This window comes from Corvus kubaryi, unplaced genomic scaffold (assembly GCF_017639235.1).
Source record: "Corvus kubaryi isolate FWS band 111438036 unplaced genomic scaffold, C.kubaryi_AGA036_p1.0 74, whole genome shotgun sequence".
NCBI lineage: Eukaryota > Metazoa > Chordata > Aves > Passeriformes > Corvidae > Corvus > Corvus kubaryi.
The window spans coordinates 2,775,779-2,793,263 of NW_024582061.1; the positions used below are offsets into that span (position 1 = coordinate 2,775,779).

The 17,485-nt window shown below is 40.7% G+C and overlaps 1 protein-coding gene across 1 annotated transcript; it reads left to right on the top strand.

Annotated features, from left to right (window-relative positions):
- Nucleotides 1-14: 14 nt before the first annotated feature.
- On the top strand, nucleotides 15-13,860 carry MRPS35 (mitochondrial ribosomal protein S35). Its single transcript, XM_042051152.1, has 8 exons — nucleotides 15-196; nucleotides 1,629-1,672; nucleotides 2,527-2,694; nucleotides 3,087-3,147; nucleotides 4,089-4,228; nucleotides 4,640-4,749; nucleotides 5,204-5,273; nucleotides 13,405-13,860. The coding sequence occupies exons 1-8, from the start codon at nucleotides 22-24 to the stop codon at nucleotides 13,675-13,677; spliced, it is 1,041 nt and encodes a 346-aa protein (XP_041907086.1). The 5' UTR covers nucleotides 15-21; the 3' UTR covers nucleotides 13,678-13,860.
- The last annotated feature ends 3,625 nt before the right edge of the window (nucleotides 13,861-17,485 follow it).

Sequence of the window (17,485 nt, forward strand, 5' to 3'; positions counted from 1 at the left end):
GAGGAGCGCGGCGGGGCCGGGATGGCGGCGCGGGCCGGGCGGTGCTGCCGGGCCGGGCTGAGCTGCGGGGCTCTGCTGTCCCGGGCCGGGCTGTGCCGGGCCGCCGGCGGGGCCTCGGCCGCGCCTCGCGGGGGACGCTCCGCTTTTTCGTCGGCGGCGGCGGTGAGCGGCAGGGAAGGGCCGCAGCCGCGGGAAGGTGAGCGCGGGGTGCCCGGGGCGGTCGGGCTGCACCGCCGGCATGGCGGGACGGACGGCAGGCAGGGCCGCAGCGGAGCGCTGCCTGTGTTAGGTGATTCCCCGAGGGAATCTCATCGCTGTGTGTGCTCCTGTGAAACCTTTCGTGTCGTGCCTGGCCTCTGCGAATGGGAACTGTGGGTCGGCTTTTCCCGGAGCACCGCCAGGTCGCGGGAAGCGCCTTTGAGTGATGGCCCGTGACACTGCAGTAGTTAAAGGCGTCCTGGGCTGAAATTACGGATGTTTGTAACAGAAATAGTAAGGTTGTTGTGGGGTGTGGCTGCGTGTGAAAGCACCACACAAAAGGTAGGTCGAGGGATAAGGGAATGCTGTATATTATTTGTTGGAGAGCCCTGGGTGTACCGTTCGGTTTAAGCTTTTAATAGCAAGAAGAGGATGAAGAGAAAAGGGTCCATAAAGTCCTCAGATAAGAAAGAGAAAGAACCTGTGAACTCCAGAAGGTTTTATGGGGTAGGGTTGTAAGATCTATGAATGAGATAAAAAAGAACCCAAACATCCCCTCCTAAATCTCAGTCATTGGTTTTTGCTAAATATGCACAATCGATGAAATCTCTGAACTCAAATCAGACACTTGAAAATAAATGTCATCAGGTTCACCTTCATGTGTCTGAGACCATTTTATTCTGGTGGTGTTTTTTGGACAGTGGGGTTTGGAAGTGTTTTAGAGTTGGAGGAGGAGGAGGAAATGAAGACAAGCATGCAAGGATGAGTGTTTAGTTTGCAAATCCTGTGGTATTTGCTGATTTCACGCATCCCTAGGGCTCCCTCACCACAGTGCCCGGTGAAATCAGTGGGCTACAAAGTAGAACGTGGAAAAGCCCAGGCCTGAAAGGGATTGAACTCTTTCACTTCCTGTTCCACCTTCTGTGGGACTGCACAGTAAGCCAGATCAACGTGTTGCCCATCCCCAGTTCAAGAAGAGAAACAATCCAGTGTTCATGCAGGGGTTAGTTGAGCTGGTGTGGCACAGAAGAGGGTGTGAAGCTGTGCTGTCAGAAGGAAAGGATGGAGCCATGGCACTCTCCTTTTGCAAGTAGGAACTCTTTAAGTTTATCCATCTTGTGCTACTGGTGGAGAGTGATTTGTGACTGAACAGCTGTGTGGGAAAGAGACCACAGGGGTGAAGGCAAAAGTGTACTTCACTCTTGTCCTCCATGTGCTTTCTTATATTATGTTTTACAAAAATAATTAGTAATCTGCAGTCTTGAGTGTCTGATCTTCAGCTTCTTCCATGTAAAGATTGGGGATTATTACTGGATATTGTCACAAAGACAAACCATACAGAATTATGCTACATTCTTTCTTCCCAAAACTCTATACTAATTTATTTTTTAAATGTTTTTGTTTTTCTCTTTTCTTTTTCCTTCTTTCAGCTTCAGTAAGGAGAAGAGGCAGGACACCACAGTTTGTAAGATCAGTAAGTACTGAAATGGTTTACTGTTAGCTCAGGTGTTTGGGAAAGTTTTCTAAGCTGTATGTTATAACAGTTTGCCCAGGAGCCCCTTTGCAGTCAGGTCCAGGTGACACAATGCACTGGGACTGTTCCAGGCCAGCACCTGCTTTCTGTAACCTTTTCAGTCTGTGTTAACAAAAATGTAACACTAAGCTGATGGGTAACTTGCATTGACACCATGTAGTACAGGTCTGAAAAGTAACTTAAAGTTGCATTTCCAGTAAACCAGACATGTCAATGTTGTTTTCAGCCTGAGTTTACAGGATTTGTGGCAGTTGCTTTCTTGCATAAAGCTTTTCTTTTTCTAAGAGCATTTGATTGAAATGATGGTCAGCTATTGAAGGATATAAGCTATTTCTGCAGTGAACTAATACCTTGTCCCAGCTCTGGATTTTCTATGGCAGGAAATTTCAGCATTATGAGTTACGAACTGTTCCACACCTACAGGATTCAAGAATTTTAAAGCTCATTGTCTTGTCCCCCACCACACATTCAGGCCCTTTAGGAGATGGAGTTTGCAATTCTGTACTGGTTTGACTCCCCCTCCTGATTTATCCCAAGGCAGGAAGATGGCAAGTTCTTCTTCCTAAGCATCTCTGCCATCAAATACAGTGGAAGATTTGGAAAGGCGTGGTAGCTAAGATGGGAGAGTCGCTCTGCTAAAAATTCCTCTACAAATCAACACTAACTTTTGCTGTAAAGGTGTCTTGAAATATCCAGCTGTGGGAACTGATTCCTGAAATCACTGTTTGGTGCATTGATCCTGCCTTACATCCCGTGTATCTCCCATCCCACTTGTCCCCTTTTCCCCTGATTAGTCTGCACCTCCCAGGACAGAGAGGATGGCTGTTGATCAGGACTGGAGCAGTGTGTACCCAACAGCAGCTGCCTTCAAGCCTGCCTCTGTGCCTCTCCCAATCCGAATGGGTTACCCAGTGAAGGGAGGAGTGCCTCCCCCCAAAGAAGGCAACCTAGAACTTATCAAGGTAAGACACGTGCCATCGCTGGGGGGTCGCTTTTAGAGTCACTGTTCACTTAGGCCACACTGCTTTGATTGGAATATTTGTCTTGGAGACTGCTTTCTATTGTTAAGTCAGATAGTCCTCTTGAATTTCTAAGTGGTAACAAATATAAAGTTAATTAACAAATGAACCATGTTGGGAGACTTTTTAGGATGATCGTGCCTGTGGTTTTTATCACAGAGTTAAGTCTTTCCCTAAATCAGACTTGAGAAGAGTCTGCTTACCTGAATATTTCCTTAAGCATGTTGTACTGCTTTATCAAAAGTTAGAAGGGTAATCAGATTTCGGTAATACCCATTTACTTATGATCAGACAAAAAGCTGTTATTTTGGTAACTCTTAATGTGTCTGTTTCAGATTCCCAATTTTTTGCATCTTACTCCTCCTGCAATTAAGAAACACTGTGCAGCTCTCAAAGGTGAGGGGGGAGGTGAGGTTTTTGGGGGTTTGTTGGTTGTTTTTTTCTTTTTAAACCATCTCCCGAAGTTTTCAGACAATGCAAAATATAACTGTGTGTGATGGAGGTGAGACATGGTACACTTGTGAAGCTAGCAATTCAGCTGGCTTTGGCTGGTACTGCCTGCTTTCCTGCCACTGCCAGGAGTCATCCAGCTGGTAGCAGATAGGCCTCAGGAGGTTTTCAGCACAACAGTAAGACCGAAATGTTACTTTTCCACGAGGCCTTGCTTGAACTGATGAGTTGATAGTTTAGTGTCTTACAGAGGGTGAGTGATGAATGGGACTCAGTTCTCAGAGAACTCTGTGACTGAACGAGGCTTCAATCAGTAGCCATTATGGGCTGCATTTAATGACCAAAAAGCTATTAATATGAGACCCTCTGTGAGAGCAGGGTCTTCTGGGGAGATACAGGATCTACTGGAGACCAGGAGCATCTTTCCACCCAGCAAGCCAATAAGGGAAACTTAATGAGGAGCTCAGGTAAAGGAAGCATTTTTTGTGGTGAGGGTGATGAGGCACTGGAAGAGCTTGCCCAAAGAAGCCGTGGATGCCCCATCCTAGAAGTGTTCAAGCTTTGGTTGAACAGGGCTTTGAGCAGCTGGATTTACTAAAAAATCCCCACAGTAGAGGTGTCACTTCCAACCCAAACCATTCTATGATCCTGTTTGGCAGTTGTAAGACTGCATCTGGAGTACTGTATCCTGTTGTAGGGAAGCCAGTACAAAGAGAGGCATGGCAATACTGGAGCAAGTCTAGCAGAAACACTGCTGTTACCTAAATGAGTATGGTTTCTAGGTCTAGTACTTTTAAAAACATGTATTGCAATACATTTGAAAGAAAAAAACACAGCCAAATATAGCAGACAGGTATTACTGGGAGTGTTTTCTCTTTATTGTACAGATTTCTGCACTGAATGGCCAAGTGCTCTGGACAGTGATGAGAAATGTGAACAGCATTTTCCCATTGAAATTGAAACAGTAGATTATGTGTCTTCAGGGACTTCTATTCGGAATCCCAAAGCAAGAGTGGTGACCTTAAGAGTAAGTAGTAGTTTTAGTAAACAGCCTTTCTTTCAAACCCCTAAATGCTTGGCTTTCCTTTTCAAACATGCAAGTGTGATCTGCTGTAAGGAAATGAGGGAAATGGAGGGAATTCAGAATCACTGACAAATGAGTACATCTGTGTGTTCCTGACCAATCTGCCCATTCATATTGACTGGCCTTGGGACTTGTAAGGCGTTGTGGGAATCTTTATTACGCAGGTTTATATTGTTTGAATACTCACATTACTCTTGCCTTGTGTTAAGACTTCCAACATGATACAATCAGAAGAAATTCTGCAAACGTATCCCAAATAGCTCTCCTAATTCTTCATAGAAGATGTGCCTGTCTCAAGTACTTCAGAGTTTGGATTTAACAAGGAATTAAAGTTGTTTTCTCCTTTTCTTGAAGGTTAAACTTTCTAACCTGAATTTGGATGACCACGCAAAGAAGAAGCTCATTAAGCTTGTGGGAGAGCGGTACTGTCGGGAGACAGATGTGCTCACAATTACAACAGACAGGTGAGCTGCCAGAAGGAAACACAAGTATTGTAGTAATAGCCACAGCAGAAAAGAGGCTGGGTGTCTTCTAGTAATACCAGTTACTGTCTTGGTGGATTATAATATTTTAAGGCTAAAATAGGACTTAATTAACACTACTCCTATTATTAACTGTTAAAAACAGGTTTTAAAAGAGTTCAGACTTAATGTGTGTTGGATTCCACTTTGGCACAGGGGGCAAAGTTTATAATGTTTCCAGAAGGTTTGTAAATTCTTGGATATTGTATATTTTCCGCTGACTTGCAGCTACCCATTTTCCTGTGTTCTTATTACTCTTGCTTCCATGATACTATTCTTGGTTGTGTGTAATTCAGAAATGCACAGGAATTAACCACGCATTTCCTAAGATGACACAGTAGAAAATTTGATGGTAAGTTTTAACCTTTTGTTCCAAACAATGTTTCTGCATTTCCAGGTGTCCCCTAAGAAGACAGAACTATGATTATGGCATGCACCTGCTCACAGTTCTGTACCACGAATCCTGGGTAAGCAGTTGTGCATGGGCTCTCTTAGTGTGCTCTCTGTCATAATTTAAAGTAAATTACCTTATAATTCTGTTTGCTTCCAACTCACTTCTCTTCAAATTCAACCAAGACAACATTCTGTCTGATTCCAAACTCCTGTCTGTTAATTAGAATGTGCCTTTTCTTGGGCTCTTCCTGGGCTGCAGTAAGCCATGGTTGTCATTTGGAAGTGTTCTGCTTCTTAAATGCTCTCCCATGTAGCTTACCTCAAGATGACTGCTCTTCTGAGCTCCCTCTTGCTCAGAAAAGGGACAGCCTTCCCACCTTCTGACCACAGATGTTCCTTTCACAGGGAATTCTTCACACTTGTGTCCTGTGTTTTCGTGGTTAATTGTGCTGGTTCCTTTCAACAATCTTCCAGGCTTTTTTTACAGAAAACAAGTGAGCAGTCTGAACTGAAATTGTTGTTGGCAATCCATAGTAATGTTTTGGATGACTGAACTTTGTTTATATGTCCTATGTCACTATCACATTGTTGGAGACAGTGAAAGCCTTCATCATCTCCGTGTGTGACTCTGACAGAAGTTTTACCTTATCCACTGCTAAAACTCATTACTTACTGTTTTCAGTTGTTCTAGAACAGTTCTGTGGAATGTCCATACTTAGCATTTTTATGAATTGTTCTTGATTTTTGATCACTGCAGTGCTGATGTTAAGAACACACTAAGGAGGATGAGCTGTATTTCCCTTTCGGTGGCAGTTGCCTTGAAGGATAATTCTGTAATTGTGGAGTGCATCAAATTAAATCAGTAGTGAAAGATAACATTTACTATAGATTTCAAATACACATGGATGTTTTTCTCCCCAACAGCATCACATTGTGTTACAAATCTTCAATTAATGGCAGAGTAGTTTCCAGTATTAAGCAATGACAAGAGAGCTAGACACTGCTCACTTTATTAATCTCAGACAAACACCACGGCTGTGCTGGGCTCCAGCTTTAATTAGTGCTGGCAGACAGGGCTATGCAATATTGATATGGGAGTGTTCAGTGTGTATTGAATATGCACAAGTCTCTTGCACTTTTATTACCTTTCATCCTCCACGTTAATATTTGATGAGTTCATCAATCACTTGTAATGGTCTTTGATTCCCATGAAAAATTAATGGTTTCCTGAGACATGGTTTTTTATTTTGTGTGACATGGTTTGTTTTGTGGCATGGTTTTTTCCCCCCTGATCAGGGATAATGCCTTTTAATAAATTGCTGAAAGATAGTTTGGATCTGTTTTGTAAGCCATGAGCAAACAATGTGTGGTTTATTTTCATTTACATGAACTTTAATGTTGGAGGGGGATGGACAGGGCCTGACCTTCCATTTAGGCAGTAACGTCAGTCCTGTTTGCAGAACTAATTGTAGGATTTGATGGCTTTCTCAGCAGAGCAGTGCCACACTGTTAATGCACGTGGCTGATGGAATTGAATCAAAACATGAGGGCAGTGTTCGATTCTTGCTGAGTGAAGGAAAGCTGGATGCATGTAACTTTTGCCCTCAAGCCTGAAAACTTTGCCCGTGATCTCGTTAAATGTGGCAGAACTCCTATGATCTACATTAATACCTGGATTACTGGATTTTGTCAATTGGCAAGCATCTATAGGAGGAAAAGTTATATGCAGATATACATCAGGAAATGTAATTTCAAGTGTAATTATGTTTTAGTTGCCAGCTATGCATCATTCTTTTATTACAGTTACAAATGCAGTATCAGACCCATGAGTTCAGTTATTTTAGAAGTTTTAAAAATCTTTACAATCTAAGAATGTTAGTTTATTTTGTCATTCTAAATACTTGGAGATCTTTTGCTTCCTGTTTACTAGTTGTCAGGTTATTAATCAAATATTTGTGTTTTGTTAGCTTTCAGAATGTATTAATTAGATAGCTGACTTGCCCTAATTAGTAAGAATTAAATTTGTCTTCTGTGGACTTTTTCTGTGATTCCTTTCAAATTATCCCCCAGGATTGTGGCTGGATTGAATTAATCAGTGAAAGAGTGAGATATATGAGACAGATGATTAAACAGCAGCTTAACCAGTTGTAATTTTGTTGCCTTTAAATGATGGTACTGCTTGAGTGCTGTAACCACTCAAAACCGGGATGTATTTTTATGGTACAAGTGGTTTTTAGAGCATGAGTTTGCTGCCCTCAAGTGGTTGAAAGGATCGTGGACTGATTCCTTCACAGCTTGGATTAATAGTTTATCACTCAGAAGTCCAGCAGCAGGAAGTCAATTTTCCAGTAAGGAAAAACGTTGAGAGTAGTTACATTTTTATTGCTCCAATTCCACATGGTGTTTCAACATACACAACATGAGGGAGAGTGAAGGATCTCGATTCTGCTTTGCAAAGCTGAGATCTTGAAAGATTACTAAAAAGTTGGCCTGGATTTTCTATTCTCCACTACTTCTTATAGTAAGAAGTCTAATCTGATATATTAACAGCAGAGTAATGCAACCCACATTTTGGAATTCTCTCACTTGTTCTGGTACTGTAGTTATGGAAGTCTGATGAAAGATTCAAGACTTAAAAATAACAGTAAGGAAGAAAGAATATAGCAGTAGGTGGGAAGTGGCTTTTTAATATGGATAATAATAGCCAAAGGGTTTTCTGGGTGCACCTCTGTGCCTGTCTTGTAGATGCTGATAGTGCTGAAGGAGCAACGAATTTGGAACAGAAAGGTGAGGGAAGGGAAAAATGAAGAATAGACAGACAGTGTGACACTGGAGGCTTAACTAAAATTTATCCATCAACCCCACGGCTGTACAGCTTGATTGAATTAGAGGGGAACTGCTTTTGCATTTCTTTTTTAGAGATTTCAGTGGCAAGGCACTGGTGGGATGCAGAGTCTGTGTCTGCATGCTGAATGGGTATTTTTGCATGACCACTGGAGATAACACTCAAATCCATCATACAGCTTTTCTTTAGGCTTCATCTTCTTTTTTTTCAATACAGTCATTTTAAGCCATTCCAAATAAACATTATTTTTACCACTTCAGGTTGTGCCAGTAACACATGGTAACAGCAGAATTTTGCAGTTTCATAGTGGGAGTTTACCTTGTAATTCAGCCTAAAATATGTGAAAGGATAGGAGTCCACTGTTGAAACCTAAGCAGGTCTCTGGCTACTTAGGATTCCAAAATTCATGTTAGGAGCACTCAGGAGGTTATGACATGGGGATTGTAGAGTTGCAGTGGGAGGTGGCACTCAAGTCTTGCTGAAACTCCCTGGCCAACTTTTAGTATAAGTGAAGATGTTCAGGGTAAATCTCCTGATTTTGGGATCTCAGAACAATGAAGGGTGGTGTAATTGTGCCCTCCCAAGCTAGAACAGGCTTCTCTCTCAGTGTGTCAGTATATGTGGTTTAAGTAATGCAAACTGAGGCTGAAGTGAGGCTGGTCTCTAAATGTTGGAATATATCCTCTGTTTTGAACCATGGATTCCATTGTGTGCTCACCAGAATCCAACAACTGAGAGTCCTCATCAGTAATGAGAGCCAGAAAAGGTAAAGCTAAAGTGGCTTTACAGTAGATGTTAAATCTGATAAATTTTCTCTGAATTCAAACATTTAAAATCAAAGGAAGGAGGTTTCCTGACAGGAAATGTGTATTCTAGTGGAAGAAGGTTACACTTTTTTTTACCTCTTGAAACCAAAAAGGATGAGCATTCCAGTAAAATGCTGAATTAGGAATTGTCTTTGTAATGTTTCTGACTGTAATAAGCTTTTTGCAATACCTTGTGTTTAAGCTCCATATTTCTTGTTGCTGGACAAACAAGGCTCCTTTTTGATGCATAAATGCAATTTTTGCAGGGGTTCAATTTTCAGTCTCTGTGTTAGAGTGAAACAAAGTCTCGTGGGGCATAGACATGAAAAAACCAAACAGAAAATCATCAAAGACTTGTACTTTTGATATCATTGATCTCTCTTGATGAGATCAAAATCTTACCTGATCAGCCTTCAGAAAACAAACTGAGGTAGATAAATACCTTACAAATGACCCTTTCAGAAGCCTGGATCTTCCAGAAAATGCATGCAGCCACTCCAGCCTAGAGAAATTAAATGTTGTCCTTAGTTTTGAAAGAGGCTGATGGCAAATTCATCGAGTTAGTTACAGAGCCAGAGATTAAACTTGAGAGTATCATTAATTACGAGAGCATCATTAATCATAAGAGCATCTCTTAAGCAGTATTACTTTTTGGGACAGAGTTCTGTTTTTGTTTCTCTGCTTGTTCTCCTTCTGTGTTGCACATTTGTGCCTCACTGGAGTGTTTAGTCCTCACAGTTTCTCTTGATTTTCCCTTGACCCTCTAGAGGTCCTACCTGTCCTGTGCCGTTGCTGTGTCCTAGAAAATACAGTTCTCCTTATTGAGAAGAATGGATTTTAACTTACTCCACATCACCAAGTAATTACAATTTTCGTATCCAATCTCATATGATAAAAATAGGTTTTGCCTTTCTACAAACTTCTGTTGATATTTCTAAGTTGTTAATTAAATAGTACAGATCAAAAGTGTATTATATCCAGAGAGATAAGCACATAATTGTTTTGGCAACTCCTCTTAGGATTGAAGGTTCCCAGTAATTTGGAAAATGTTAGCATAGCTGTCATTTATTATCTGAAAATCTGTGATTATTGTACCACATAGAATATCTTCTATTTCAGTGCAGTACAAAGATACAGTTGTATTTATTCCAGGCTATACAGAGTTTGAAATTTGACTTGGAATTAAAGGAACTTTCCTTCCCCTCAAAAATAATCCTTTTAAAATACCTGATCTTTGCTAAACAGCATTTAATGTTTAACTGTTCAAACCATTGACAAGAAAATTAACCAACATGAGTCATGTTTTTAATTGCCCTCAAGATTTCTGTGTGTCACTAGGGAAATTTTAGTTAAAATGTTTTTCCCAAAAGGAACATCAGGGTGCTGACAATTTTAAGCCTCTGTATCACTGCAGCAGCAAAATTGTGCAAGTTAAACTGGCTGAAAAAACCCCGAGCACGTTGATGGTGAAATGCCTGCTTAAGAGATCCCAAATTCTTTTCTTTCTTCCGTACTTTAAGATACCATATAAAGTGAAGCTTTTTGTTAATGGCCTACATGTAAAAAACAACTTGACTCTCCAAAGTGCTATTTTACATTCATACTCTTTCAGAATTCAGATTAAGCACTGTAAAGGCTTGTAAACCTCCCAAAATACTGGCTTAAACTGTAACATAAAAGATCTGCTTAGAAACAAATCCTTATTATATTTGTGGCATGAAAAAATAAATCTTTATATTTGCATTAGGAAGTGAAAAAAACAGCCTTTCTGTGCCTCTTCAGTCATAGGTTTAGATCTTTTACTTTATATGGAAAATTGTTTTCTGGTAGTTTGGTTTGGGTTTTTTTGATTCTTATTGTAAGTTTTATAAGAGGAAAAGGTTAAAATTATCAGCTGAGTGCATCTTCAGCCAAACTGGATAGTACCGAGATTCTGTCTTATGCATGATAGAATGAGGAAAACCATTTTTAGTGAATTCTTATTTTTAAAATCTGGTTCACAAAGTGGGGATTCTAGGAAAATGTTGCACAGTATCACACTTATATTCCACTTCTCACAGTTTTATTCTCATTTTTAAGACTTCAGTGTTCACTACCATTTTAAATTTGCAGGGGACGAAAATAATTCAACTGACAAAATTTGAGTGATAAAGACCTAATTTTTGATTTTTATTTACTTGTCTTAATTAGTTTTATTCATAACACTTGAAACAGAGACTGCAACACATGCAACGTTTCCTCTGTTCAGAGTTCATGGGTGCTTGTCTACGTAGGGGATGTTTCCAATTGCATATATAATTCTACAGCCACTTTTCTCTTTTCTCAAATTGTGTTGAAAAGGTATTTAAGTTTCACTGGATACAGTTAGTTTGCAAAAACTAATGGATTTGGAAATCTCCCTCTACTGTCAAATCCCTTCCTACCTTCACCCTCACCTCCCACCACGCAGTCAGATTTTATTTTAAAATCCATGTTGACAACATCATTCTGCTGGGAGGGATTCCAAGAAAGAAATACTCAACAGTTGCTTTAAAATCTTGCTTGGTATTGCTCACAAGAGGTAGGGAAATCTTAATCTGTTTATTGGCATGCATCTCCAAAATCCTGTGAGTTACTGTGAGCAGAGAAGGATTTTCCTGAAGAGATAAATGTAATACTGTCATTAGTCCTTGTTGTCTCTGCTATGACTTAGAGGTGTTTAAAAGCCTCAGAGGGATCTTCTGTTTGAACTTCAGACATGAATTTGGCCCAGGGAGTGACCAGGAGTGATACCCATATTCCCTTACTCCTGAGAAACCCTATCCCTGTGAGAGAGGCTGTGGCTTGAAAATTCTGCTGGAGTTTGGGGGAAAAAATGTCTTGGATAGCCATTCTGCAGATAAACAAGGGATGTGAAAAGATGATGTTGTTAGTTTAAAACTGTAAATCTCCACCCTGGATTGCAGGGTTTGTCAAACATACAAGGAACATTTCACTGTACCCACTTTTCCATTAATGTTTCAGCAATACAGGGCTACAGGATGTCCTTTTGTTCTTCTTTTCCCCCTCTAGAAATTGAATGAGGTACTTTTACTCCTGTGGCTTATTGTGTCCAGGGTTCAATGTCAGTCATATGAACCTTGGAGCAGCGTGAATTGCTGCTTCTGACTAAACATTTGGACTCGGATTCAAAAGACAAGAGATGCCATTTACCAGGTGCAGGACACAGCATTTGGGAAGGTGTTTTAAATTCAGATAGAGGAATCCAAGCACACAAGAGTTGGAGGGGAAGAAAAATCTTGGGGCTTAATTAAAGGTTATTGAATACTGTGGTTTGACTGCAGCAGCCTTGATGCTTAGTGGGAAGAATACTTTTAAATAAACAAATGAAAAGCACTACCAACACAGACACCCCACCTTACCTCCCTCCCAGAAATGAAAAAATAACAAAACCCCCAAACAACTACAAAAACCTGCCCCCCATGACTTGAAAGAGTTTTTTTTGGTTCTGCATAGCATAGCTAAAAATTTACTGAAGAGCCCTTTTTGGCAAGTGATTTTAAAAAAGGAAAAATCTGTATGATATAAATGCTTCACTATAAGGTTTCCTTGAATATATTTGCAGAGAAATGCAAGTTTTATTTAGACATGATTTTATAACAATTGTAAGAAAAACATGAATAGCAAAACTAAACCCAAAATACTTCCAATTGTGATTGTTACATAGTTGAGGTACTATAAAGATACAACATATTGGTTACATAAGTAAAGTACTAAATAATTACAAATACTCAAACATACAGCCTGCAATATAAAAAAATGCAAATATATCACTGAAGCATCTGTATATATCAAAGTACAATAAAAATAAAATATACAAAACCAGCAGGTTACAACATTTGAAATATTCTTTTAAGAGTCTTTCAAGGCCTGCTGGAGAAGTGTTGAGAAACAGAATTTATACAGAACAAGTGTATTTACAGGCACTGGGATGGTGTCTTCTGTCAGTGCCCAGCTTGTGATCCTGTCTAATTTTGCAGCACTGATTAGGTAAAGATTAGCACCTTGTGGATAGAGATTCTTTCAAGCAGTTTGTTTTGCAGGAAGAAAAAATGGATTTGTTGGTGGTGCTTTTCCTCATGAGTCACGTCATGGGTCACTCGTTAGGGACTGTCTCACTTTCCCTCTACCAGCCAGTGTAGGCAGACCAGAATTCTGTGCTAGGGGCATAACAGCTGAGTGACTGCTTCTTGAACTGCAGGGTTTAGGGTTCTTTAAAATTACTACTTTTACAAGGCTTTTAGTTATTCATTATGTATAGTCCATAAGCTTTTCCTCCCACTCATCAGCTTCTTTATGTATCTGGCAGATACAACTGGGTGAGTCAGAGTGGGAGGAAAGGAGCTCATCCTGTTCATACAGGCTTGAGTTACTAGCCTTGGACTCTAGAGGAGGAAATACTTCCACAATGAATGCAGTTTTTCAAGGGAATTGCTATGAGAGAGAAATTTCTTCAAGTTATTGTCGCTTTGTTTCAGTCTTGGGTAGCTTTTAAGGCTATGTATTTTCTTTCAGAAAACTGAGAAGTGGGAGAGCGAGAAGTCTGAGGAAGACATGGAAGAGTATATCTGGGAGAATAGTCGCTCTCAGAAAAATGCCTTGGACACACTGCTTCAGATGAAAGCCTCAGAGAATGTCAGTAGTGTCACTAAGGAGGAGCTGCTCACATCTGAAGTGGTTAAGAACTACAGAAACTCGGTCACTGCGCTTAAAAACGAAGGTGAAACAGAAAGTAACATGTCTCAGTACAAGGAATCTGTGAAGAAACTACTGAATATACAAGCATGAGAGCAGAGTCTGCAGGTACACCTGATCATTACAGAAATGTTCAACTCCTGTGTTAGTATTTCTAAATGATGCGGATGTAGAATTATTGAGAACCTGAACCAAAACATGAAACTGGACGATGAGTTAAGTCCTGTCCATGAATCTTGTCCTTTGAATAAAGTATGTCTGGATTCATACTGGTAACTGGAATGTTTTATTCTGTGTTTTCTTAGCATGGGACATCCTGGTTCAGTGCTCTGCTTAATCACATTCTGATTTCTCACACTTCTTTGGGCATTTAACCTAGAGCAAAAATGTCAAAATGAATTAAGTTAGTTAGGCTCCCAATTCCATTAATTAGAAGTCTGAAAATTAAGAGCTCTAAATGCTTTTCAAATGCCATTCAGATTTTTCCCAATGTGTAAAATGAGGATAATGTTGCGTAAGTAATCTGACTCGGAGAGGTGTTGAAGCACTCTGGACAGTGTGATGCTCTCAGTTGTTACCATGAGGGCAAACAAATAACCTATGTAAAAGCACCTGTCTCTAAAGTGGAAAATGGGATGGTAGTGGGAAAGTGAACTAGCAGTTGTTGAGAAGATCCCAGAGTACATGGGACAGGAGGAATGATCAGAGTTGGTGAGGTGGGTTTGTAACGAAATAGGAATGGACTGAGTCTTGGAACCCTCAGGCCTGCCAACTTCTCTTTTGAATGTACCCAGGCTTTTCAAGGAAAGAAAAAGTTTGTAGCATCCCGTGTAGCACAGAAAAAGAATTATATGGATGTTTATCTTATATTTGGTAATTTGTATTTGAAAGGAATTGATTTAAAACACTGGAATCACAGACAATTTTATTGCCTTCTCACAGTTAAGAAAAAAAACCCCTACCAAACCTTGAAAGGACATAAATAATTCTTGCTTTTATTGTACCTTCCTGGCTTACTAAGATTTCAGCTTGGAGAGAGTCATTCTCTGGAAGGGGCAGAGGGAGTTAAGGATTATGCATACCTATAAAAGAGCTGACCATGTGACCCTGCCAGCAGCTCCTTGAGAAGAAGCAGTGTAAGAATAAGGACATTGAAAGCTGAAGAGAATTGATTCCTGCAGTGTTCTGTGTGCTGGACTCACTCCCTGCTAGGATTTCTCACTGTGCTCTGTGTGTACATACAGGCAAGGAGTGGATCTGTTCCCACTGCCAAAACACTGTCAGTTTAGGAAGGATTCTTCTTAGGTCAAGATTGTTTTCATATGGTGAGAGACCAAGTTTAATGCAGCTTTTTAATTCCTATGAGAATTTGCCAGAGCTGTAGCTAAGACTGAAAATGTTTGTCCTGTAATCCCAATTTTGCACTGATCAACTTGGTTCTTTGGAAGGCCTTCCTTTTGGATGTGCATTAATGTAAAGTTTTAGCAGAAGCTTAATATGGGGAAAGTTTCAGCTGTTATCAGGTTGCTCATTTATCCAGGGACAGTGAGGGTAATGTTTAAAATTCCCATTTGAAACGGTACATCTGTGTAATTCCAAATCTTCTCTGAACAGCCGTGAAACCAAAATGACTGAGGAAGTAAGTGCAGTTTGACTCAAGAGAATGGTATGGCTGGTGCCTGGAGTTGTGCCTGGCCCTGTTCCAGAGGCAGTTTGGTTCTAGTATGTGCACAGGAGAAATGTGTTTCCTTAATTAGCTTTGTCAGTGCCTGCACAAGGGCTGCCCTAGGAGCCAGTCTGTGGAGCCAGTGGTGTGTACAGGGCTGGCAAGAGTAAGGCCCTGAAACGTCTTAAGAAACCCCAAGCCCCATAAGTTTGCTTTTCTCCACAGAGCTGTCCTTCCGTGCTCAGGACATGTGAGCACCTCAGAAAATCCTCTGCAGCAGAGGACAACCCCGTTTTCCTTTACTTTTCACAGTATTTGAATGGGCCTAAGCAGAACTCTGGAAGTCATAGCTAAAATGACAATTTGACCTTACCAATAATAATATCTGGTAGAAAGAGCAGCACAGCGAGGGAAATTTTTTTGTTAGCTTCACAGCTAATTTATGGAAAACCTAAAATGCACAGGCTTCCCCAGCTCTCTCTGAAGTGTTCCAGCCTAACTTACATATATCCTATAAATGTTTCAAGGATTTAAGGTGATTGTCTCCTGAGCACCAGGACAGCCAAGTGTCTCTCCCAACAACAGATGATGCCTGCTGGCCAAGAGCAATGGTGGGATAAAACTCAGACTTACACTTGTTCTTTTTACTGATGGCTTCTATGTTACAGTACAGAACTTGTGTAATGCAGTGGGCAGGACAAAAGGCAGCCTGGATGCTATTTTGAGCTCTTGGATGTTCCCCTCTGCTTTTCTGCTTCTCCCTCTAAACTGTTCGTGTTTGAAGGTGACAGTATTTCTCTGTGACTGTGTAGAATACCTGGAACACTGGGATCTTAAGCCCCGTGGGAGTCTTCCCAACCTCAAGGATGTAAACTACAGCACATGTTTTTAGGAGGTAAACTACACATCTCTCTTTTCCTGTATATGACTTTTGCATCCTCCATCTCTTTGGAAACCTGTGCTGAAGTTTAAAAACTGTGAAGAGTTAGAGGTTAAGACTTACAGGTTAAAGCAGCTCTGCAGCACAATAATAAACACATCTTTAGCACTGGGCACTTGTTAATGTGTCATGTACATTATGATGTAAATGACTGAGGTGTGTATCCCTTTGTGCACACCTGAGGGAGTGAACGGGGTAGTTGTGATGCTCAGTTTCACTGGTGCTCTTGAGGAGACTTAACCTTCCTCGTATAAACATTCCAAAGAGTGGACATTTTTTTTCCCTGTTTTCAGGCACCGTGTTGCTACAAGCACAAGAAAGGGATAAAGGGACAGTTGCCTAAAAGGGGATGTGCTGTCTGGACAAATCATCTTGCTACCCGTTTCTTGCTTTCCCTCATACCTAAAATGTATTTATTTATTTTCTTGTGACTCAGTCTGTAATAAAATAGCTCTGCTTTTGTGCTTCTTATAACCCTTCTCCTGCCTATTTTTTTCCTCTGTCAACAAGCCAAGAAGTTTCTTCAGAACATAATCTTGCTTTAGTCATTCCCTGCTGTCCCAGAAGCATGTGCTTGTGGGACAGATAGAAATCACTTTGTCTCCTTATCTTTTCCTGGTGAGACCTGAGGTCCCAGCTGCATGATATGATTCTTTCTCCAGAACATCATATTGAGGGTAAGACTCAAAGGTGCATCAGGATGCTCTTAAGTGCACTCTACAGTCACTAATCTGGAGGTGAAAAAAACAGGGAATCAGGAATGGCTGTGGCTTGCTGCAGGCAAGGAGTTACTTTTCTGAGAGTAAAGGTGATGCCATGAAGATTTTTTGCCTTTTCTTTTATACCCCTGTTACACCTTTTTTACAACTTCTGTATTCCTAGTGCTTTTTGCCTACATTCTTGGACTTGTTTGTTCAGCTAGGAGACTAAACATTTTAGAAGCTTCGTAGCTAGGGATCAGTGTGCCCCAGACCCCAAGGTCCTCTCCAGAACACATTCTGTAAACTAAGATAGAACCATCCAGGGGAAGGTTCCTTGGGGAGGGGGGCTCATTCAAGCCTCTCATTGGGGAATCTTTGATAGATATGCTAATTAGTAAGACCTCTAATGTTATACCAGATCTTTTGGGGGGGCATTGCAGTGTGCATTTTGGTGCATTTGACCTGGACGTGTGCACCTAAGGATGCTTAAAATAAATACCAAGGTAAAATCCCTTTTCCCCTTCTGTGTTTGACTCTTGATTTTAAGACCAGGAAAAGGCATAAAAGGGAGGTGAAATCTCTCCTTTTTGAAAG

What these genes read in the sequence shown, in the direction of transcription:
- MRPS35 (XM_042051152.1), top strand. Translation starts at nt 22, where the DNA reads ATGGCGGCGCGGGCCGGGCGGTGCTGCCGGGCCGGGCTGAGCTGCGGG. An exon ending in AGGGCCGCAGCCGCGGGAAG is followed by an intron (nt 197 to 1,628) that starts GTGAGCGCGGGG and finishes TCCTTCTTTCAG; the next exon opens with CTTCAGTAAGGAGAAGAGGC. An exon ending in CACCACAGTTTGTAAGATCA is followed by an intron (nt 1,673 to 2,526) that starts GTAAGTACTGAA and finishes TCCCCTGATTAG; the next exon opens with TCTGCACCTCCCAGGACAGA.